This window comes from Protopterus annectens, chromosome 12.part0 (assembly GCF_019279795.1).
Source record: "Protopterus annectens isolate FY-2018-M chromosome 12.part0, PAN1.0, whole genome shotgun sequence".
NCBI classification, from domain to species: domain Eukaryota; kingdom Metazoa; phylum Chordata; order Ceratodontiformes; family Protopteridae; genus Protopterus; species Protopterus annectens.
Genome location: NC_056746.1, coordinates 431,841,853 through 431,866,485, shown reverse-complemented (window position 1 = coordinate 431,866,485; position 24,633 = coordinate 431,841,853). Strand labels below are relative to the sequence as shown.

At 37.2% G+C, this 24,633-nt stretch overlaps 1 protein-coding gene across 2 annotated transcripts in view; it reads left to right on the top strand.

Moving 5' to 3' along the window:
- Positions 1-9,834: 9,834 nt before the first annotated feature.
- The window catches only part of BAIAP3 (BAI1 associated protein 3), a 2,552,914-nt gene continuing 2,538,115 nt past the window's right edge, over positions 9,835-24,633 (top strand). The window contains exon 1 of one of the 2 annotated variants that reach the window (XM_044089547.1): positions 9,835-10,183. Coding sequence is in view for 1 of the 2 variants with exons in the window: in XM_044089546.1 (XP_043945481.1) it covers positions 10,674-10,912 (239 nt within the window). In the remaining variant the exon portion in view is untranslated. Of the gene's footprint in view, positions 10,184-10,633; positions 10,913-24,633 lie in introns of those variants that run through there. The other variant, XM_044089546.1, reaches the window with a different exon arrangement.

The window sequence follows — 24,633 nt, the reverse complement described above, 5'->3', positions numbered from 1 at the left end:
GAGTGCACACACACACACACACACACACACACACACACACACACACACACACACACACACGCACACACGCACACACGCACACACGCACACACACACCTGAGAGAGACATGCAGTATAAGAGGATTTTGTTCAAAATTCCCACACACATTAACAAACCTGATTCTGTTGACTTCCACACCTGAACCAATTCCCTTGCAGAGAGTAAGAGAGAGAGAGAGAGAGAGATTTTGGACATCTCCCTTGCAGTATAAGAGGATTCTGTTCAAATTTCCCGCACTGAGTCGAGAACCAGTCAATAATCACATGCGTCATAAACTAGATGGGGATCAGAATGTGGATGTGGCAGTCCAATCCCCTTCTACTTTACTGCGGTTATAAACTGCCTAGACTTCTGGGCATCTGTACATTAATGCCTCTCTTCCTAATCCAGACTGGTGAACAGCAGTCCGGAATTTATTTATTTTTTAAAAACCCGGAACTCGAACGCATGTGCAGTTCAAGTTTTAACAGTGAGTCGGTCGGACTCGCAGCTAGTAAACAATACTATACTAATTATTTATTTTTTTTTCTTTCTTTTTTACAGCTGGGGGAGCTGCAGTCCTGCAGTCCAATAGCACAAGCCACCCCTGCCGATTGATTGTCTACACTAAATTTGTCCATGTATGTATGTGCTGTACTTCCTTTACTCTGGTCATGGCTGTAAAAGGTCTGTATACTAGCCCAGTTAAAAATGACAATAGTCATTTACTCATCTTACAAAATGTGCTGATGACAGAAGGATAGAAATGACCTACTGTGACTCATGTTCCACAATACACAGAACAAGTTAAGAAATTATTGTCATTATTCAATCTGATTCAAGGGTATAGCTAGACTTATTCAGTATACTGAAATTAGTACATTTTTCTAAGCATATCTCAGATACGTTATGGCTCAAAGCGTAGAGAAGACTTGGACCTGTGTAAACTAGTGTTTGTTGTACAGACCTATAAAAAATATTGCTTACTTGTTAGGAATGGTCCTTTAAAAATAATGTCTGCATGGTTAAAGCTAGCAACAGTTGCAAATAATGTGTCTCTTTCCAAAATGTATAGATGCAACAATTTAAGGGTTGAGTACATTTTAAATGATGGGGGGAGCACACCCCTAATATGGTTCAAATCCAGATTGATTAAACTTCCTGAATGTCATGAATAGCACACTGTATTAAAACGGCCACCATCTAAATGTCCTAGTGCTTTTCTTCTGTTAGAAAATATCCTAGAAAGATTGACCTACTTATTAGATAACTTTACAGCTTCTTGAACAATCACTTTTAATTGCAGTCCATTAACAGATAATACAGCTTATTGCAACAAATAAGAATGCAGATAGGTTCTCTTGTCAGCTCTAAGGTCACAAGTCAGAGGTTTAGTCAACATCCTTCTTCCTTGGAGAAATGTCTTCTGGCCTAGCCCTACATCATCTTCAACCTTTGCTAGGCAAATAATCCAAAAAGAACTTTCCAGAAATCTTGAGACTTTAAAAATGTTTAATGTGAGAACAGTGTAAGTGGTTCATTGCTTTATGAAGTCCCCTTTCAAATGCATCCATAAGCCTATTAAATAAGAAATCACAATTTTATTGTAGTGAAATTCTTATCAATTCTGACATCTACAGCTATATGAGTCATAACAGATGTATTTTTCTACCATTTAAAATCAACTAGTAATAGTTCCCTTTGCTGCCAAAATAAAGGAAAGAACATTTGTCAGCAATAAATTCTACCTTGTTAATTTTTTGTCAGCAATAAATTCTACCTTGTTAATTTTTACCCTCTATCTTTTATGTCTGCAATAACTGTTTCAGTTTTAAATTCAGAATCCATATTTGAAAAGATGACAATATTATTTACAGATCTTTCACCTTTCACATTACCTCTTTCTGCAAATAATTCATAAAAGTAGATAGCACAAAGGATTTCCTTTGATAGGGCAACTCTGCAGTTTTGTGTTTTGAGTAAGATGATACAATTGTCCTGATTTAGTGTAAAATACTTTTTTCAGATGTAGAGTTGGTGTATATTATTTCAGGTGTATCTTAATAGTTTCTTAATATGTATGTGTGCATGCGTGTGTGTGTGTGTGTGTGTGTGTGTGTGTGTGTGTGTGTGTGTGTGTGTGTGTGAGTGTGCGTGTGGGTGAGTGTGTGTGTGTGTCTGTGTGTGTGTGTGTGTGTGTGTCTGTTTGTATGTGCATGTGTCTGAGATATACATACATATATATAGATACACATACACACACACACACACACACAGACACACACACTCACATATAAATACATGTACCACAAAACATGCAAATAGGAGTGCTGGAAGCATAAAATATTCCTCAAAAGACAAACCAGCTCTGCAGAAGTGAATTATAAATCTGTACAGACAACTGGGATTTATGCAGGAACTTAAAATTTATCTTTGCAAATTCAAATTTATAATTCACTTCTGGAGTGCTGTTTTTTTCATGGAATATGTATATATATATATATATATATATATATATATATATATATATATACAAAATATATGTATATACATGAATGTATAAGTGTTAGCCATATTCTATTACACCCAGCACACAATGAATAGACAATTTAAATTAAGTGTCCATTTAAAATAAAAAAATAATTATAGATACATTTCTATGTTTTTGCAGTGAGGCTGTGCCATCACACCCCTGCTACTTAAACATTTGACTGTGCACAATTCACTGAAAGCTCAATTCAATGAAAACACAAATCACTGAAACACATTTCACTGAAAGTTATATATGGCCTTTTCCCCATTGTAGTGCGACCCTGGAGTTAATATATATAGTAAGGGGCTGTGTAGGGGGCGTAGCCCCCCACCTATTTTAAATATTTTGAACTCTATACATGGATACTTGCAAGTCCAATATATTACTCTTTTCTGAACATAATATATATCCTAACTATGTGGGGGGGGTTACGCCCCACAACCCCCCCAATGTGGGGGGTGGAGCCCCCCACACCCCCCTTAATATATATACGAACTCCAGGGTTGCACTACAGTGGGGAAAAGGCCATATATAACTTTCAGTGAAATGTGTTTCAGTGAATTGCGTTTTCAGTGAATTGAGCTTTCAGTGATTTGTGCACAGTCATGTGACTTTCAGTGAAATGTGCTTTCAGTGAATATTCCTAGACCCATATATATATATATATATATATATATATATATATATATATATATATATATAGATACACACACACACACACACACACACACACACATATATATATATATATATATATATATATATATATATATATACTGCACCCCTAGCTCAACTCTACTGTCCTATGACTGTATATATATATATATATATATATATATATATATATATATATATATATATATATATATATACATGCACACACATAAACACACACACACACGTGTATATATATATATATATATATATATATATATATATATATATATATATATATATGGGTCCATATCACTACATCGACAAGTCATAACATCAACATTCAGTACTCCGACACGAAATCACCGACAGATTAAATAACCGAAATCCCACTTCACCGACATTCACAAGTTCGACAACGAAGCAGTCACTAAGTAAATGCCCCTAACCACTGCACAAAACTCCTACACGTACTAAACCGGGTCTACTTCAACACACTACACTACATAGCATACACACTAGCCCTGACCCAAACCCTAACCCTAAGGTCCGACACTATCGCACACTAAACCTACCTGCACCCTAACCCTAACTCACTTACCCACCCCTAGCCCAAGCTCCGACACTAATGCACACTTCACCTACCTGCACCCTAACCCTAACTCACTTACCCACCCCTAGCCCAAGCTCCGACACTAACGCACACTTCACCTACCTGCACCCTAACCCTAACTCACTTACCCACCCCTAGCCCAAGCTCCGACACTAACGCACACTTCACCTACCTGCACCCTAAACCTAACTCACTTACCCACCCCTAGCCCAAGCTCCGACACTAACGCACACTTCACCTACCTGACTGCTTTGTTGTCGAACTTGTGAATGTTGGTGAAGTGGGATTTCGGTTATTTAATCTGTCGGTGATTTCGTGTCGGTGTACTGAATGTCGATGTTATGACTTGTCGATGTAGTCATATGGACCCATATATATATATATATATATATATATATATATACTGCACCCCTACCTCAACTCTACTGTCCTATGACTGTATAGATGTATATATATATATATATATATATATATATATATATATATATATACATGCACACACATAAACACACACACACACGTATATATATATATATATATATATATATATATATATATATATATATATATATATCTATATATATTATATATCTATATATATCTATATATATCTATATATATATACATACATACATCAGGTACTCCCACTAGACACACAGTCTCATTTCAGGGGTTTCCCAGGAGCAATGTCAGTTTAAGCAGCTTGCTCAATGCCACCCAACAGGCAAATGTGTGCTGAGAGAATCAAGCCTTTTACAAAGGAGCTAAGGCATGCAACCTTAATCTCCACACCAACTGCCAGATATAATATATATATTCTTATACTGAGCAGACCAATACATGTGTAGACATGTTACAACAGATACCTGTGCTTGTATGTGTGTGGGTATGCATGTGTGTCTGTATGTGTACATGCATGACTTTTGCACCAAAGGAGAGGGAAACAGAAAAGAACTTTTGTGATACAAAACTTTATATATACTTTTACATCCCAGCATTTTATCCCTATACATTAGTACACAAATACACAGTCACTAACAAACATAAATGCACACATATATCTATCTCTCTATCTATATTGCTCCCCTTCAGAGGATTGAAATTGCAGAGCATCGAACCTCTGATCATCGAGGACCAGAGGATTGAAGTTCTGCAGTATTGCACCCTGTGAAAGGAGATCACTGTACAGTGCAGAACGAAAACTTTATCATTCTGTTCACTGTTGTGCAATCTCAGAGTTGGTATATTTAAGTAGCTGGAGGTATGGAGGTGCAGGGGGGCTTACCCTCCTGCAAAAACGTGAAATAAGAAGTTTTCAAGTTTTAGTGGGTTTTTTTTTTGGGGGGGGGGTTCAATATTGCAGAACTTCAATCCCCTGGTCCTCAATGGTAAGAGGTTCAATGTTCTGCAATTTCAAACTTCTGAAGGGGACCTATATATATATATATATATATATATATATATATATATATATATATATATGGAATACATTCATTTGAGCGTCCACACTAACCACAAACAGGTGTAACGCCAAGTCTGAATGTCGAATTTCACAATGTTGAATGGCCAGAATGTCATACAAAACACCGAATGCGACATTTCCGACTGCTCTACCGCCTAAACAAGCACTACCATGGGTCAAAAGGGGGGGGGGTATTTTACTTCACACATATTGCGTTCGGAAAAAGGGGAATTTGCTGCACTGCTTTCACATATTTCCCGGTCGGCCATCCATCGGCCGACCAAATGAATGTGTGTGTGTATATATATATATATATATATATATATATATATATATATATATATATATATATATATATATATATTTATTTATTTAACATTTGTTGACCGGGAATGACCGACTAGGTTCCACAGAGCCTGTTTTCAGCGGAGGCCCGGGGAGAAACGCTCCAGATATATATATATATATATATATATATATATATATATATATATATATATATATATATAGATATATATAAAACAAAAATACAGGAACAATATCAGCATAGAGGTTGCTAAACTAGATTGTTGTCATAAGTTCTAACTTAAGATCTGTGTTAAAGATCACTTTCCATTCTTATTAAAAATAAGAAAACAGGATTTAAGCTGGTATTGCTTGTTTAAACCACAGTGTAGGTTTGTTCCAAATTATGTTGATGACTTTTGGGAATGTTAGTACAAATGAGTATCAGAGTAGAGTGGCCAGAAACAGAGTCTGTGATATCTGTTAAGAATGACATCTGAGCTAAGAATGTTTTTTGATTTGTAGAGCATGCCTTGCATTTTGTTTGGTTCTTGAACTGACATAGTTGATGAGTTGGTTTAAGAAAACCTTGTGATCCATGATAACTCTGAGTGCTATGGCTTCAGTAACCTCTTCAATTTTGGTATTGTTTTTTGAGGTCACTGTAATTTCTCCTGAGCTGAATAAAAGTAGTTTACTTTTACTGGTATTTAGCAGGAGCTAGGATTCTTTGTGCCATTCTATTTGGAGAATAAGGATTGCTGACTGGTGTCTAGTAACTTGGTGAGGGAATTTACAGAGACAGCATTGTAACCGTTGATATTAATGCTGCTGTGCCAATATAATAATGTGCTTGCAGGTGTCAATATAGAATTTATTATAACAGTTTTTCTGATCTGCATAACAAAGTACATTTTTAGTAAAAAATTATGCCTGTGGCAAATGAAACTGTCACGATCTGTTTTTGCTAAAATGTTTTGTCCCATGTGATGTATAACTCTACACCATCACATCAGACATATGTACACATGTGCTCATACTGTCTCATAGCAGCTTGTGTGTCAAGGGTAGGGCATGCATAAGGGTAGTCTTGAATGAGATACAACTGCCACTTGATGGAGCATGCACTGCATGTACTGTAATGCATAAGTGGTCGAACAAGTAGTTTGCTAATCATATTCCTTGTGCTGACTCAGACTGTGCACTTCAGAGTTGTAGACCATTAGTAATACATTTACTGTGTGCACACATGCTGAGCTCCTGTTCAGTAAATTAAACGAGCAGCATGTCGTGCTACATTGTTTGGGAGCTTACACTCCTAAGTGACTGCACTTACAGACTGCTATCACATTTGTAGGCACACTGTAATGTGTGCATTGGCCAGTATCAGCATCATACCCACAACCACATGACACTTCACAGTGTCATGTGCCACTTCCAGATCATTTATCATGAAGCTGCTTTTCCCTGGAAAATGAACCACTTGGCCATCAGGGACAAAATATGAACAGAAACAAATTAACCCCACCCAAGGGGGTATTCACCCCCCCCCCCCAACTACATATACCAGCTCTGAGATCACACTACACTGGGAAAAGGGCAAAGTTCACCCTGGTGGCCAAGTGGTTTGTTACCCCGGGAATGAAGTTCAGTAGTCCATGCTTTCAACAGAATGGAAGTTCACTGAAGTGGAGTTGGCTGTTTCAGATTTGAAGAACTGTTATTTTGGTGAGTAGAAGTAGACCCAGATAGATATATGTGCTGATGCATGGTGACTACACTTTTGAGCCATCCCAGTCCTGTTCTGCATTGCATAGCCCTGTTGATTGCTGTCATTTGGATAGTCCTGCATTCTAGTAGCATGTAGTAGGTTCACAGGTTCATAGGTACTTACTAGGCTATTGATTTGTGGGGATGTTAAGAAGCCTAGCCTTGCATTCCCATGGTAGTTTTGACCCTTATATTTTATATACAAATAACACATAGATGGGACAAACAAAGATGTTGGGACAGTAACATGCTTATTCTATCTATGAGGGACAAGAGTGCTAAATCAGGCTTGAATTTGTTTTTCCCCATCCATACATCCAAATGACATATGAAGAGAAGGAAACATACTGTGCTCCTCACAAAATCTCTGAAGGTTAGCCTTTTTTATTTACCATTATGTTTTGCTCAGATATTTTAATGTGAATTGATCTGATTTTTTTTAACATTGATTTTTTTACATAAAGTTCTGTCTTCTCAATACATATTATTTTTGTATGATTATTTACAGGTCATGGAATTTTGTTTAGGTTCTGTATTTTAGTTGAACTGATTGGGTAGGGGCAATCATGTGATCATGTTGATTGATGATCTTAAGCTTTAAATGCAGGTGTTTGAAGAGTTTTTTTGTTGTTTTGATCAAGTCTCATAATAGCTGAATAATTTGTTTCATTAAATTTGTGATAGGCTGCCGAGTCTTGTGTTTTTTTTTTTTTTTTTTTTTTTTTACAAGTTTAAAGTATCATTTGCTGGTCAACCTGTTAGTCGATTTTTTTGTGCATCACAGGACATCTACATTACAATCCTTCACGCTGCCTGCTACCATACCAATATGAACTTCTCCCAGCCTTGGAGGATAAGAAAAACCCTTCTGCCCCCCCCCCCCCACCTCACACAGAAACACCTTGAAATACGTTGATTCTGATTTTAATGATTTCATCAGTTTGTTTCTTGGAATCAGATCTAGCAGTTTGTTAGTCGACAAGATTTGTACATCTTCTTCTTTACAGCTACCCTGGCAATACAGTTTTGCCATTTCTTGTGATCTGGGAACTGCAGTTTCTGAGTCCTTTGATCACTGATTTATAATTACACAATTCGTGATTTAACAAATTTAAGTTATGGATATTACTTATAATTAAAGCTTACGTAAAGGTTTGCAGAGCTTGATGAATGAAGGTGATTTGGAAGAGGAACTAATAAACACAATGATGGCTGTTATCTAATCATTTTGAAATGAGAATTGTGATTTTTAGCAATTTTTAAAATGCTGAGTGGTTAAATTAATGTAACTTTGCTACAATTACTTAATTTTATTTTCGTAAATATCAGTGCCCATCTGTAACTTGATGAAATAGGTAAATTAGTTGGTTTATGCTCATTTATATTTATAGCTGTACATGGCAGGCACAAGTGTTTATGCTGGCTGTACACTGCATGCTGTTGGCATAGTATGTCTGTGCCCTTAAGTTAAATATTCCAAGCATTAGGCACCTTTGTATCTACTCAGAATGTAGTCTAATGTGTGTGTGTGGGGGAGGTCCTCCAGCTTCATGTTAAATACTAAATAAAACATAAGTGCATTTAATGTGAGATGGAAAAACAGTTTTAAAGAGAGACAGGTTATCGGTGTGCTGTAGTTTTTGAAGTTGGAGAAATGCATAACAAAGCAAAACAATATTTTAGGCTATCTCATTTGCACTTGGTGGGGTAGGGAGGTTTAAATATTATTACTTGCTTATGTTCTCTTTTTCATGCTGACCTCTTTCTGCTGTATCAGCCTTTACTTCATTAGGTGTTAATAAGCCCATATGTGGGTGTCTTGTGTTTGAACACAAAGTGTTACTCAACACACTTAGTACTGGAGTGACTGTGGCAATGAAAAGCCACAAAGATAGATACACACACACATGTGTGTGTCACTGTGACAAACATGCTGACTGTTATCACAACAGCCATGACATCTTTAATATCGTGACTGTTTTTAACCTCTGGTCTCCCCAGCCGTCAGTAAAGGTTTCCACACATGTTCTTAGACAGGTAAGTTAATTTGCTGTTTTTTCTATAGCCGAAATTTGCAGCGTCCATAAACCTAGCTGGACCTAATGCTATGATACCGAACATTTTGGTAATTGACGTGCCTCTAAAAAGAGTGTTGGGTGAGGAAAGAGGAGAATGTTAATTTACATGCAGCAACAGGTGCAGTGGAGCAATTCCAACAGGCTATTAAGATGAAATATGATGCAATTATTATAGCAGAAGACGAAAAAGGAAGCAGGTGGCACACAACAACACTTAACAGAAGTAACAGTCTTGTCTGTATTATTGCGCAAGACTGGGGGACCACAGACCTGCAACATGCTTGCGCATCCAGGTCTTTGCTCCTAGGCGCAAACTCTCATTGGTGCCTCTTAAAAGCACCTCATCCCCACCCTAGCAGCGTTTCCGTTGCCCATATTTGGAAAGGATTCAGCCCTAGGAAAGTAATTGCTTGCAGCCACGGGGAGCTAACGCTGTAGCAACAGATAGGCTGTCGCTGGCAACTGCACACGCGCTAGTGTTTAGCAGCAGGGTGCGCAAGGGGCAGGGGCTTCACCCGCATTAAGGTGCACCAGTCAGGTGGCTGGTTGAAGGCATCATCACCTCCAGCAAAGGGACATCGCCAGCGAGATTTCATACCAGTCTGACTGCAGTTAGCCCATTATTCTGCATAGGTTTACCTGGTTAAGTAGCAGCTCAGAAAAAGTGCTAACCTCAACAGGTGGTGGTAGAAGCATACCTGTTTTAGTGGCTGGAAGCATTCTTAGCTTTTTGTCTGGACAGTTTACTCCATTTACAGAAGTGCTGGAGGTACGTTATCTTATTTTTTTTGGCATTCTTTGAAAGTGCATTTACATAAGGTGGGCATACAATGTGCTGCACAGATTTATTTTCTAAATTTTATGAAACTGCAACATTATTGTAACATGTAATAATTACATAATACACGTGGTGGTAATGAATGGAAGACGGGAAACTTTCTAATGTCTACTTTGTTTTTGCTGTTATTATTTTTTTAATCGCTGGTGTGCTTTGAGTAACTGTTGAGTGTAACTAACATTTGTTGCGTATAGTTAAGCCACATTTTGAAGCGCGGTGCATCTTACAGCATTATTTGTTTGAAACATAGTTGCGTGTGATGCTGGTAATCATTTTCTCTGAAAACATTTAACCGAAGTAAAGCAGGTGTATAATGCAGCCAGTTGCAGAGATGAGCAAAAGCGAATTATTAACTTCGTGACGTTCTGCCTTGAGTTGACCAAGAAGATGTCTTGCTATTGTATCCACATCAAACTGATTGATGCAAGCCGACGGTCCCTCCAGTCAGAATAAATACAAACATAGAAACTACACCTTTCTAAATAGCTTTATTGCTTTCTTGACGAAGACGGGAACTGTAGACAAACATTCTTTAGCTTGCATCTCAAATACTGTTTTCCATTCATTTCTTTGCTGCCTGCTTATTAACGAGCTCAGGAAGCGGGAGTTGCAAGGGTATAAAAGGTGCCTTGCCGCTGAAGCAGTCCAGAAGTCAGTAAGGTAGGTCCTATATCTACGTTAGTAACCAGCATCAAGTAAGGAAAGTGATACCGGTACCTAGCTTCCAGTATCTAAGGACAACAGGCTGACGAGAATTCTTGTACTGCATTGATACTATGAGCATGGATAATTGCATCCTGCTAGAAAGGAATGGGGGATTCATACCTGTGAACAAGAACACAAACAAACAAGGTTCATAATTCTCAGAATTCTGCTCTGCGTTTATTGAAATCTAAATTTACTACTTAAACATACTTCTAGAAACTGATATTTGGTTGTCTGATTAGAACGAATGAATGATTCCTGTTTTTTCAGTAAGAATGCAATTTGTGCATATTAAATAGCTCTTTCATCATCAGGTATCTTAATATGAGAGAGAGAACTCTATGTGAACACTAATTTATTCCACACTATTTGTTAAAAAATCAATTAACTGTTAACTTGCTTGGAGAGATGAAAGTGACTGCGGCTTATGCACACACTGAAATGCCAGTAGGGTGTTGTTAACTAAAGACACGTTTCCTATCTAACTATGCATGCATTTGATTAGTCAGATAAGTGTTACTAGATCTGGAAAATGTGATGGCACTTAATGATAGTGTATAATGACCTCTGTTCTTTGCTGATTACCCTTTCCACCGATTTCCTGTCCTTTCTTTTCTATTCTTCAATGACTTATCTATATATAGATTTTGCAACATATGCTTTAAAGTAATGTATGTTTGTTGCAGAGATCTACTTAAAGCAGCTAGAAATGGTTAAATTGCTATATATCAGTGTGTTATAAATATTAAGCATTGTGATTTTCTACTTTCCAGTTTGAAGACAGTTATTTCTAGGTTCTAAATATCTACTGCTAGTTTTGCCATGAAGACTGAAATCTGTATATTACAAAGTATTTGAGTAGTGTGTTATGTTCAATTGCTCTTGGAAGTTGGAAAGATGCTCTACAAAGATTCCTAACAAGGTGCTACTTTACAGGGTAATTATCTGTGTGGGTAAGCCATATATGCAAGTGTTATGGGGATACTGGCTAAGTTTAAAAATTCATGTTAATTACTGATTGACATTTAAAGTATATATTGCTCTGTGTTACCCTAATACTCTATTCTCTTACACACACACACACACACACACACACACACACACACACACACACACACACACACACACATATATATTACATAAATCTCTAAAACTTTTCCATCCTAAACTTGGGATTTGGAAATTAGAACATATAATGGAATAGCAATGTTCATATCTCTGCATTTTTACTATTGCAAATTCTAGATAGATGGACGGGAACTTTCACATAAACTCTATGTGCCACAAAATGGGTCTGTCAAAAGATTGAAAATACAAAAGACTGAAAATCAAAATATCAAAAATATTTTTAATGCAGGGGCAAGCCCCCATGCACCCCTCATGTGTGTGGGGGGGGGTTGCGCCTCCACACCCCCTGCTAATTATATATACCATCTCCAAGATCACACAACACCTGGGGAAAGAACAAATTCCATTCTCAATATTTTGAGTTTTAGATATTTTGATTTTCAGTCTTTTGAGTTTTTGATCTTCTGAAGGATATTCCAGGTAACTTGTATATTGTTACAAAAATGTAAAATTCACATGCATCTCCCATGATGTAAATATGTTTATTCTTATTTATTTGTACCTGCCAATTGGCCGCAAAATGATGTGGCGCACACAAAGTTATGCTTTTACGTATATATGCATCATATTCAACATATATCTGTATCTAGATTTGTTTGTATAAACTTGCACTGCAGGCGTTCAGGTTGTATTTGAAGAGCTGAATGGGTGGTTCCCCTACTAGAATAAGAAATATAAAACAAGTAAATGAAGTTAGTTTAAACACATCTTTAATTTTTGCACATATCTTTGTCTTATTATTTCTTAGCTATGAAAAGAGGAATCATTTTTGTAATTGTATTTTGTAAACTGAAATTAGTTAATACCATCTTATGAACACAGCTCAGAATTCCTTGAATGTGATTTAATGGAAACTACTTTTTTGGGTGTTAAAACTGCTTATCCAACACCCTTTTTTATAGTATATTATAAGACTGGCTGCAGAGGTTGTCTTCACAGTTCTGTCATGCATTACATTATATGTTTTCAAGATGTGAGGATGTGGTTTTTGATCGTAGTACTGGAGTATGGCATAGAATGTTAATAGTTTTAACCATTTGTGGGAGAGGCTAATCAAGATGTGGAAAGTAACAAGGAATTGTCACCCCAAAGTATGACAGCCATTCAGTTTTGTATCAGGAGCATTATACATTTAGACTGTAGAGGAAGGGTAGGCAGGCATTGTCTAGAGTGCATGTTGTTTGAATTCTAAATGACATACAAATCCAGAACTGATTGTGTTTGCGACCTTCCCACAATATATGTTCTTAGTGTGCTTGTTTATGTTCCGAATGGTTGCAGCCTTACCTTTTTCTGGAACCGTATATCTATGCAAAGATGCACAGATGCTGAAGTTCAGTATGCCATTATGATGTAGTATGTGCCATGTTTCCAGACTGTATGACATGGACACATTTGTATTACCCTCCACTTTAAGGGGGTGGGTATGAGTATCTAACATCATAGTTGCTTGCTACCACCATATTCTGAAAGAATGCATCACCATCAAATTCAAAATTATTAGAACCAAATCCATAACTTGTAGATAAAGCATCGCTGCATTGTAAACTTCATTTCACCACCACTTTCTTAAGCCTGGGCTTGTTTCTTCATTGTTTACATGTTGGTGACTAGAATGATCTAAAACATGTGCTTTACTGCTACAGTCTAGAGTTCTGTATGTTTACCACATTCTAAAGCTGTGCGCTGGCTCATTCTAAAACTGTACAATTGTCTTCTCCTTTTGACTTTTCCCAGTTAGGAGTCACCACAGTGGAACAACGGTCCACAGAATGATTGGCAGTGGAGGTTTACGGTGTCAAGTTGCCAGCCCGGCATCCGGCCTTCCACAGAAGGCACAAACATGCACACACTCACACCTATGGCCAATTTAGAGTGTCCAATCCACCTACAGCATGTCTTTGGGATGGGGGAGGAAACCCATGTGACCACAGGGAGGGCATGCAGACTCCTCTCAGAAGGCACCCCAGCTGGGAATCGAACCAGGGAACCTCTTGCTTCTACACCACCGTGCCTGCATGTAAAATCTACAACTGATTTATTACATTTTTATCTTCTGCTTTGTAACCAGTTTTTAAAATAGGAGTCTTAAACTTTAAACTGTTGCCATTACATTCTGATACATATACATTTACTGCCATACTGTAAACAACAACATGGCTGAATTTTACATCACTTCAGCACTGACCTCTTTTGATACTGCCCTCCTTTACTACTATTTTTGAAAACCTTAGAATATCACTATAGCATGAATGTGTGCCAATATCCAAGTGAAGGACTGTGCCATTACTTTGTTCCAGATTCATACATTATTGCTTTCTGAAATGTTGCCACCACCATCTATAGCTGTCTACCACGGTCACATTTTTACAAGACTAGATCCACTAGCGTCAGATCCTGTTGATTGTCACTTCTTCTGTTACTTCTACTTGCTGAATATATTACCTCCACCACAAACTGAAATGGAGTGATCCTGCCAAGTACCAATTGTCTGCATCATCCCTGCTTTTGAGCTCACATAACTTCAGCACACTGAAATTGTTTTCTGCAGTATAGTAACAAGTCTCACCAGTACAGTCTGCACTTGGGCTTTGCTTTTGTGTGTTTAAACTGTGCATCCATTGTATTCTTTGGAATCTTGTTTTGCTGCCATGGTTTGAAGCTAAGCATCAGCTGAGTTTGTTCTTCAGCTCATTACAAAGCAGCATATCACCACTACAACCATTGTACTCTGGTATTTTAACAATAAAGTATGACCAGTGGGTCTAGCTGGTCATCCTCTGGGATGGGTCTGGCCAGCCTCTAGTGTGGGACTGTGTGGTACAACATAAAGCTGATTATCTGCATTTATATATTAATGCCCCTCTGTATTGTTAAAGCTGTGCTTTAAGGAGAAAATAGAAACATGCCTGGAAACATCACAGTTTTCAGCTCCTTTGGTAAAGCAGCTAGTGAGCTCAACCAGAAAAAAATAGTTTTTCTGCATTAGGTTATTCCCTAAATGAGTATGTTTGTTTTTTCTTTCTTGAAATGTGTATAGTTCTCATGCCTGCATGTTACATTCTTGGGAAGATAGAACATAGTGTAAACACTATGCACAAGTGTGTTGAAAATGGCACTGGGATATCCGATATATTTAGTAGAAGTAGAAACCTGGAAAACAAGTAAGACAGGGAATCTGCTTGCTTTTGTGTAATTTGTTCAGGTCCATTTGTTTTATACAGAACACCCAAACAGTCTGGTCAACCCACTGAATTGCCTACCATTTTTATTTAATTCTAAATATCTACCTATCTGTAGATAAAAATAAATATTTTATTTATTTATTTTATACACACACACACACACACACACACACACACACACACACACACACACACACATACACATATATATATATATGCATGCACACGGCTAGCTTGTGTGTGTGTGTGTGTGGTCTTGATATCCAGAAGTAAATAAGTTTATACACACTTGTCTATATAATGTACTGTATCAATACATGTATAAACTGATTTGCATGGTTTGGAAATGTAATGTACAAGCGACTGTTAATGTATAGTCAGGATATATTGATGATGGATCTTGATTTGTCACTGCGTTGTGCCTAGAGGCTCCCTATCAGACATTCGAAACGCCATTTCCACAAATATGAAATGATCGACACATATTGTGCGAACTACGTAAATGCCGAACATCCAAAATAGAGAAATCTGAAATGTCGAAGTGTTTTGGTAGGCCTGTCTGTGGTATAGCTCTGTAAGGTAAGTGTGCAATAGGTATGGACCTTAGGGTAGGGTGCAGGTTAAGGTAAGTGTATAGGTAGGTAATGTATGTAAGATTTAGTGTAGTGTTAGAAGTAGGGTTTTGTTAAATGTATTTGTGTATTATTTATTTTGTTAGGGTATATCTCCGTAGGGGAAGTCTGCGGTAGTTACGGACCTTAGGGTTAGGGAGTGGTTAAGGATAGTGCATAGACAATAGTGTATATGGGGTTTAGTGTAGGATTAGAAGTTGGGTTTTGGTGCTTTACTTTAGGGTTAGGAGTAGGGTTTAGTTAGTGGTATGTATGTGGCTTATTTATTTTGTTTGGTTAGGTAGTATGTAGCAGGGCTGGCCGACTATGACCGTTCAATGTGGTTTAGTGCATTCGGTCTATTCGCGGTTCGATTAATACATGTCGCTCTTTTGGTATTCACTGAAATGGATTTTCACGGAACTGATATAGGCCCGTGCCTAGAAAGAGACCAGATGGATAATCCTATCTATGTTGTCAGCAACAAAGAAAAATAAAAGCATACATAAACTAGAAGCAAGACTTACTCATATTATTTATGTTGTTTTTATTTGAAACTGTTTATACTGGAAATGTGTTGATCTAGTAAGGACCTATTACAGGGGATCCAAAAGGCACATTTCATTGCATGCCTTAATTATGCAAATACATAAAAATTTATGTCATAAAATGTAAATAAATCTGAAATTTAATTAAAAAAATGCTACATGGTTATATAAATGAAGGTTCACTTGGTTATTAATCAAGTTGTAACACTTTGTCTTACAGATTCTTCATCTGGGTATAAAAAAAATGGGAAAGGTAACAGCTGATACATTCAGATGATACAGACTGACGTTAAGTTTATGAATCCTAAACGAATGACTGTGCAATAATATACTTTATAGAATAAGGCTAAACAAAGACTTATGGTCCAGTAAAAAATGCTGAAACAAGTTACCATTTAAAATATGAAGAAACAAAAATTATTTTTATTCCTGAGAGCACCAACTGACTGGAAATTAGAGTTGTATATGTCTAACAAAACTCTTACAACAGCCCATGTAAGAGGTAATAACCTACGTCCAAAAATACATCTTTTAAGATGCAAACTACTTCAATGATTGGTGTTAACTGTACTGAAAGGAGTCTTTAAAATAAGTGCTAAGATTATGAAAAATTAGTTACTTAAAGGCAAGGAAGAAGATTTAAGTAATACATTTTCAGATGCATACACATTAAACACACACATATGCACGCGTGTGTGTGTGTGTGTGTGTATAAAATTCAGTTTTAATCACTAAACTCCTAGTAAATGCAAACCTGCCCACATTAGTAATGCATGATGACACTAACCCTAATGTGTACTTTAAAGCCTTTCTCTTATCACTATTACTTTTCAGACAAATTTGAGATGAATGTGTGCTACAATTACTGGTAGTACTTTGGAAAAGCAAATGTCTCCTTTTTCGAAGTACTGAGTGCTGTTTTAGTGGTCAATATAAAGTGTGGTTGAAGAGTGTTTTTGTTGACTTTTTTTCTTTGTCAATCATTATGATATTGACCATTCATATTTACACATATGTGGATGCCTTTCATTTGGTTTAATGTTAATTTTGCTGATTATCTCAGTGTATTACAATGACTGAAAGCCCATTCTGCTGAATGACCATGTGACAAAGTTTATTTTGTTAAATGTGGCATGGCTACACTGAGTTGTGTGATACAGGACTAGAATAAGAAGGGGTTTATGAAGAAGCGTTACTCACTTATTGGTGTTACATATACATAACTACTGGTATGTTGTGTGTGTACTGCCTATAGTTGAAAAGTAACAAAATCAAACCTAAATTGATTGTGGCATCCCCCCCACACCCCCTGCTACTTCTATATACTTTTTCCAACATCACACAGTAGTTAGGGGAGGGCAAATTCCTAATCTCCACTATACTGTGACCTCTCACTAAGTAATGCCGACATGTGATCATATGACTATTTTATCATTTGTATTGGCATTACAGACATTCAATACTACAAATGTTCAGACATTTATAAATGTGTGTGTGTTTTGACATCCTTTGTGATAGCCTGTTTGCAATTAACTATTATGGTATAATAGTTTTCAAGGGATTCTATTACAAAGTCCTTGGAACAACTTAAGTCAACACATGTATGAGACTTGATTCGTGCAGCTATTCATAGCTAAAATTCATGCTTCAGTTACTGGAATCCAGATGTATAAATCATGTACAACTAATATGGTTTAATACATACCAATTTAGAGTGAAAATTGAAATGATTTTAAAAGGATATACAAGAACAAAACACTGATTTCTGATTTAATGCATATTGTACATATGGCACACATCGAACACTGAAGTCATTTATTTACTGTACAGTGTTGAGATATAAGTCCTCTAATATACATGAACTTGATGAAAACTCAGTGGTCAAACATGGCAGTGGAGGTGGTAATCATATTAGAGAAAAAAAAACATGCTTTGATGCATGAAACATTAGTTTTAACCATGTATTATAAGCAGATGATCATTTTTGTTAATTATTTTCTACGTGCTATTATTTTCTCTACATAATTGATCTGAAAAGATTTTATTTTAAGGATAGTATAAGCTGATAAAACTTGTTTAATTCCCTAATTCACTGGACTTGGAAATGATTGACCACCCAAGCCTACACATACCTCTTAAAATAACCTTAGGGTACCAAAACTTGCCAAATATATTTGGGAAGCACAACTAGGTTTAAAAAAGCCACTTGGGTTATTAGTCTAGTATAAAAATTGAGTGGAACACCAGAGTCAGTGGTTGCAGTCTAAAACAAGAAAGTGCCAGTTTTTATTGTGAAGGATCTGTTACTAAGGAAGTCTTTCAACCATTGAGTGATGGACTGGTGCCAATGTCTATAAGGTGGAGTGTTCAGCCATACTGATTGCTCCTGTCAGATCACTGTAGGCAGCACTTGTGAGGTTGTCTCTGTCCACATTGGTTAAGTATCATGAGTAAGGATCCTGAGGGATGACATGGTGCTCCTCCTCAAAAGTTGTATTATTTATTGGAGAGCAACTGAAATATTTCTGGAGGTATTTAGTTAGTTTATCTCAGATAAATTTTGCAAGGATTTTAACTAATGTGAGATGTACTGGGAGGGATCCCCTTCAGTTGACTGACTTTCTGAAATGCTGTGGCCGAGACCATATGACCGACATTTCAGAAGGTTGAACAGTGTGAGTGGAGATCACCGTACGGAACAGGAAATTTGCTGTTTCCTCAATGTAGTGCAATCTTGGAGTTGGTATATTTAAGTAGCAGGGGTTGTGGGGAGTGCAGGGGGGGGGCACCCTGTAATAAACAAACAAGAAAAACGCATTGTTTTTATTTATTTTTTTATTTTAGTTTCAGCCTTTCTGAAATGTTGGTCATAAGGTCTCGGCCATATTATGTTCAGGATTTTGGAAGTTCGATCAACTGAAGGGGATCCATTGAGAGTGATCAGTAGTAGCTGGTGTGGAAGCTGGATTTGGTTCCTTTGGCACTGGACTAACAAAAGCTGATTTGCGGACTGTGGGCATGGTGTTTGTTGTAAGACAATGGTTACAGATGTGAGCTAATGGGGTAATGGTGTAGTTTTTACAGTGGTAAAGAAACAAAGTATCAAGTTCGTGGGTGAATTACATGGGGTTTCTTCAAGCAGATGTGTAGCTGGCTGTTCTGACACCTAGTGTCATTCACCAGATCTGCTACCCAGAACAAAACAGATGACAAATAAGCAAACAAGCAAAGCACTTGTTTTCCTTTTCAGCTATGGCATGCTGCTTTTGCATTTGTAGCCAGCAGGTGCTACCATTTATGCCGTACAGGGAGTACTAAGGTGCTTCAGTTCAGATGGCAAATGCAATATTATCATTTAAATGCCAGTAATGCACTGAAGGCCAGTCGGCATCTGCCAATCCTGCTCCCCGTAATTGTTTTCTCCCTTGGCAACTTCACCCTTTGCTCCACCTTAGCTATGCTACTGTCTTCTAGCAATGGAGTGCTTTAGTTTGATGTATTTCTGCACAATAAAAGAGTAGCAGGTATTCTTGGGGCTAGACTGTAACTGGGAGGAGGTTAGAGAGAGAGAATTAAAGTTGGATAAGATAGGTTGAAAAATTCTGTGAGAGAGCCTGATAGTGAAAGGTTGCCATTTTGGCATGTTATGTAGCCTTTCAAAGAGGCTTCTTTGAAGGGGGGGGGGGCTCTACTTCTAATGCTGTTTATTTCTTGCCAGATTTTTTTAGATGAGTACAGGAGAGAGGCTTTTTTGGAGGTCAGGTATGTGGATCTGTATGACCAGATTGCCTGTTTGATATCCCTTAAGGAAAGTTACTTCTGAGAGTGCTGTAAGTGAGGACTTGCAGATCACCATGTACCTATTCTAAAAATTCACATTTAATTGTTAATTTAGTTGTTAACATTTCACTTGTAAACTTCATTGGTTGCCTAGTAGACCATTCACCTTGCTTGTAGGTGATGTCATTTAATAATAGCATGTCTGCTTAGCCCCACCTACTTTATCATGTCCCCTGGCAATTCCCACTTATGTCAAAGCCCCTTTATGTATCCCCAGCATCCACCAGAGATCTAATGTGAGGAGTTTTTAGGTGTGTGCCCTCTCCCAGGACAGACAGGTCCATCTTTCCTCTGTTCTTTCCCAGATACCCAAGCTGCTAGCTGAACCCAGGTTGCCTGGGCCATAGACAGGGCTTTATCTCTCTATGCCACAATGTGGCTTGACTACAACATTTAATGTATTCTTCATATGGCCACTTAATCTGGTCTCTAAAGTGTTATAGGTAGCCATATTTTTTCATTGCTGTTGCTTTAAAAAAGAATCGTATGACCAATTATAAATGTGTGCTATACTCTTTCATGGTGATTAAAAACCTTGTTGGCAATCATTTGATTGATCAGGCATTTTATTTTTGCATTTCAATTTATAAGTAGGTTTTCTATATTTATGATGACACGCAGCCTTTCATTTGCAACCATTATAGTGTGGTGCCTTTGCTGTATGGCCTGAGTTGGGGCTAAACAAATGAACAGTCCATTAGATTAGTTCCTTTGATCATTTAATAGATGTAATAATATATATTCAGTTTTACTAAGTGAGAATGATCCTTGCATTTTCTGTATGTAGGTCATCTGTTTATTGCAGCAGGCATGTTGAGGAAGCCATTTGTTTAATATAGCATACACGCTGGGGAAGTTTATGATAGGATTTTTATTTTAATTAGGCATTGGATCTGTGATACATTGTGTTTGCTGTATCTTTGCTTGAAATGTAACATGTATGACATTAAGTATGTCCAACAATATAAATTACTTTTAAGAAGTTTCTTATTGACTTACTTTAGTAAAATAATTTTAACAGATCATTTAGTATATCTTAAAGGAACACTCCACACTTTCATACAGTTTAACTCAATCGTTGGGTTTCTTTTCTCCCTGCAATATGGTTCCAGCATTGTGTAGGTACCAGAAACCTGCTTGTAGTTTTTAAAACTTTTATTTCCTTGCATTGGAGTCAAAGGAAGGGAAAGCCCAACTACTTTTTTTTTTTTTTTTTTTTAAACTCAACTTCTCACATACTTTGCAGATAAGCTAGTCTCCACCTGCATGACATATCATAGACACAGTTAAATCTGTAGTTTACCCTGTCAGGTACTGCTGTCAATCTTAGATGGGCAATTAATCCTGCTTTCAGGAACACAGCAGCTGATATAAAAAAAGATAGAAAGCTGTGGAATTGTTTCCACTGTTTTTATTGCAGAGGGGAGGAGAACTTAACACTCCCCTTTCATAGCATAACAAAGCAATTAGATCAGTCAGAGGTTTAAAGGAAATTGTCAACTCTTCTGACAAAATTTACATAAGCAGCAACACAGTATTGAAATTCTAAGCTTTAAATGTTATTTATAATAGTTTGTGTTAAGATAACTTACGAGTAGTTGAAAAGATTTCTGTGACATTTAGTGAAAAGTCAGTAAAAGTATTTTTTCTTGTAAAGTACAAATGCATTTACCATTTTCAACCCCCCCCCCCCCTACACACACACAGGCCAGAACTGCAGAAAGAGAGTCAGGTGGCAACCCTATCAACTAGGTACACTGATACTGTTCATAAAAAAAAAGGTCTTTTACGCTTTGTGTGACATCCTTCCGGAGGGGAATGCATATCTGGTACATGCAGATCTATTGTAAGAGTCCCACTGACTTTGAGTCAGTCCTTGCATTGTCAGAGAGCAACCATAATGTTGTATCTTTTGGCTTTTCCTGGTTAGGGGTCGCCACAGCGGAACTCCAGTCCGATAATGATTGTCAGTAGATTTTTACTTACCGAGTTGCCAGCTCTGATGCACAACCTTCAACGAAGGTATGCCCATTCATGCATGTCTCAACACAGAAGACTGTTTAGCTGAGAATCGAACAGGACAACGTCATATTGTGAGGTGACAACGCTACCGCAGCACCACCACCGCAGTCCAGAGAGCAACCATAATATACAGCTGAATTTTCTTTAACATACATTTACTACATGTCCTTGCATTAAGAACAGTAAGAAAAGGAAATCAGAAGTACTTAACTGTGTTTAAATGCACAGACACACATACACACACACACACACACACACACACACACACACACACACGCTTTTCTACACATGGCCTTTATATACATATACAGGAACACATACATACACACACATACACTGTGTGTGTGTGTGTGTGTGTGTGTGTGTGTGTGTGTGTGTGTGTATATATATATATATATATATATATATATATATATATATATATATATATATAATATGTGTGCATACAATGACTTTTAAACATAATATTGTTAAGCATTATTAATGTATACATTCTAGTACATTTTGCTTATTGATTTACTTGGTCACACATTGGCTGTGTGTTCCACATGCAATCTTGGTCAGTATCTTTCTGTCAGTATTTTTTTATTTGTATTGATAAGTACATTTAATAACTGTTATTATGTTTGCCAGTGTAGCTTATGTAGTGGCTGAAAAGGATCCTGGAACCAGTTTACTTTCCTGGTTACCAAAGTATAAATAAATATAAAGTAGAAAAAAAGGAGGGGGAAGATGACAGAAATAATTGAGGAACTAGTAAAGCACATTTTAAGTCTGCATCATTCATGAGAGAGAGAAAATCCTCCCACTGAAGGCATTGGGAAGTAGCAGACAGACTAAGTTTACAGTCCTACTGCTTGTCACTTGTAAATGTACAGCAAGGAGTCATTTACTGCAGTGAGAGTTTTCACACCTTGGCATGAGAGTATGGGGGAGGGTTTATCAAGTTTGTTAGGACTACAAAAGATTCCTCTTACAAAAAACTGTTTTTTATATGCTTTCTTTTGCTGCAAGTAGCTAACAGCTATTTATAGCACAGAACAAGCTCTGACAGACAGATAAATGGGGCTCAGTCAGGTAAACAGAGAAGCAGCTCTTTTACAGAAGGTGTGTTTAGATGACAGTGCTGCACAGTCCTGCCATTATATTTTAATGGCATGAGAAAACAGCACCACTTCCTTATGTCTGGCATGAGTCATATAAACAGGACTTGAAATGTATTCTGGGAAAAAGGAAGGAAAGCAAGAAAATAAGATCACATTACCAGGGCAGACCCCATCATCCACCATTTTGAGAGAAACACATTAAAATTGTAACAGAAGCACTTGGAGTGATTTTGAGGCATTAAAATAGCACAAAAACAAAGATACAATGAAAAAAAATTTTTTGAGTTCCAAGGTGTTTTCCTTTAAATGGTAAGCAAAGAATCGGATATAAAATAAAAAAATAATTGCTGCCTGATGGAAGTATGTGCCATCATAGTTTTCAAGAATAGTAAAAAAAAAGAATGTAAACTATTTGTTGTAAGAAATTTTCTTTGAAGGGCTAATAAGTATACAAATTTGCCCTTGGCACACTTACAAGCTAGCATATCATAAGCTGTCATACTTTACAGGAAGCTGAATGGTTTTATCTTATCTTCCCGTATCATTATACATATGTATGTGATGCATAATTATTAGATTAAGAATATATGACTTCTCTGTTAAAAGTGTCAAATGAACATTATGGAAGTTTGTCATTAATATGTGAGGCTAATGTTAACACATTCAGTGCCTGAACATCGTAATTCCAGCGTATCTGGTGATGAAGGCTGAGTATATTACTGACAACAGAGGAGGTTGTGGATATCATGTTGGTCAGAAGCCTAGCCAGTAAGTAGCATGCTAATACTGGCATGTTTATCATTTTCACATTGTCAGATGGATGACCCAAATGACCATGTCCCTTACTTTAGCAAGCCAGCCACAGTCACTAAGCCTTCACGGGATGTTAAAAGCAAAGTGTAGCTGTCTGACATATTAGATCTTTCCACAAACAGGCAACTAAAAAGCTGTCCTATGGAATCAGAAATGTGGTCAAGATACCTAACACCCTATCCCCTCCCCATAATCCGCCTATGTTAGAAACACAGCCTGTATATCCAACTTCCTTGTCTGTCTGTCTCTCCCTCTGCATGAACAGAAAACCACTGAACTGTGACATGGAATTAAAAGCACGGTATAGGTTTCCAACATGGAGCTCCTCTCCATACAATCAGCTTGCCAGTGAACTGTCAACATGAAGTTAGAAATTAATCTTGGGTCTTTGTTCCCTCCTCTCAGCTAAAATGTCAGTTAACC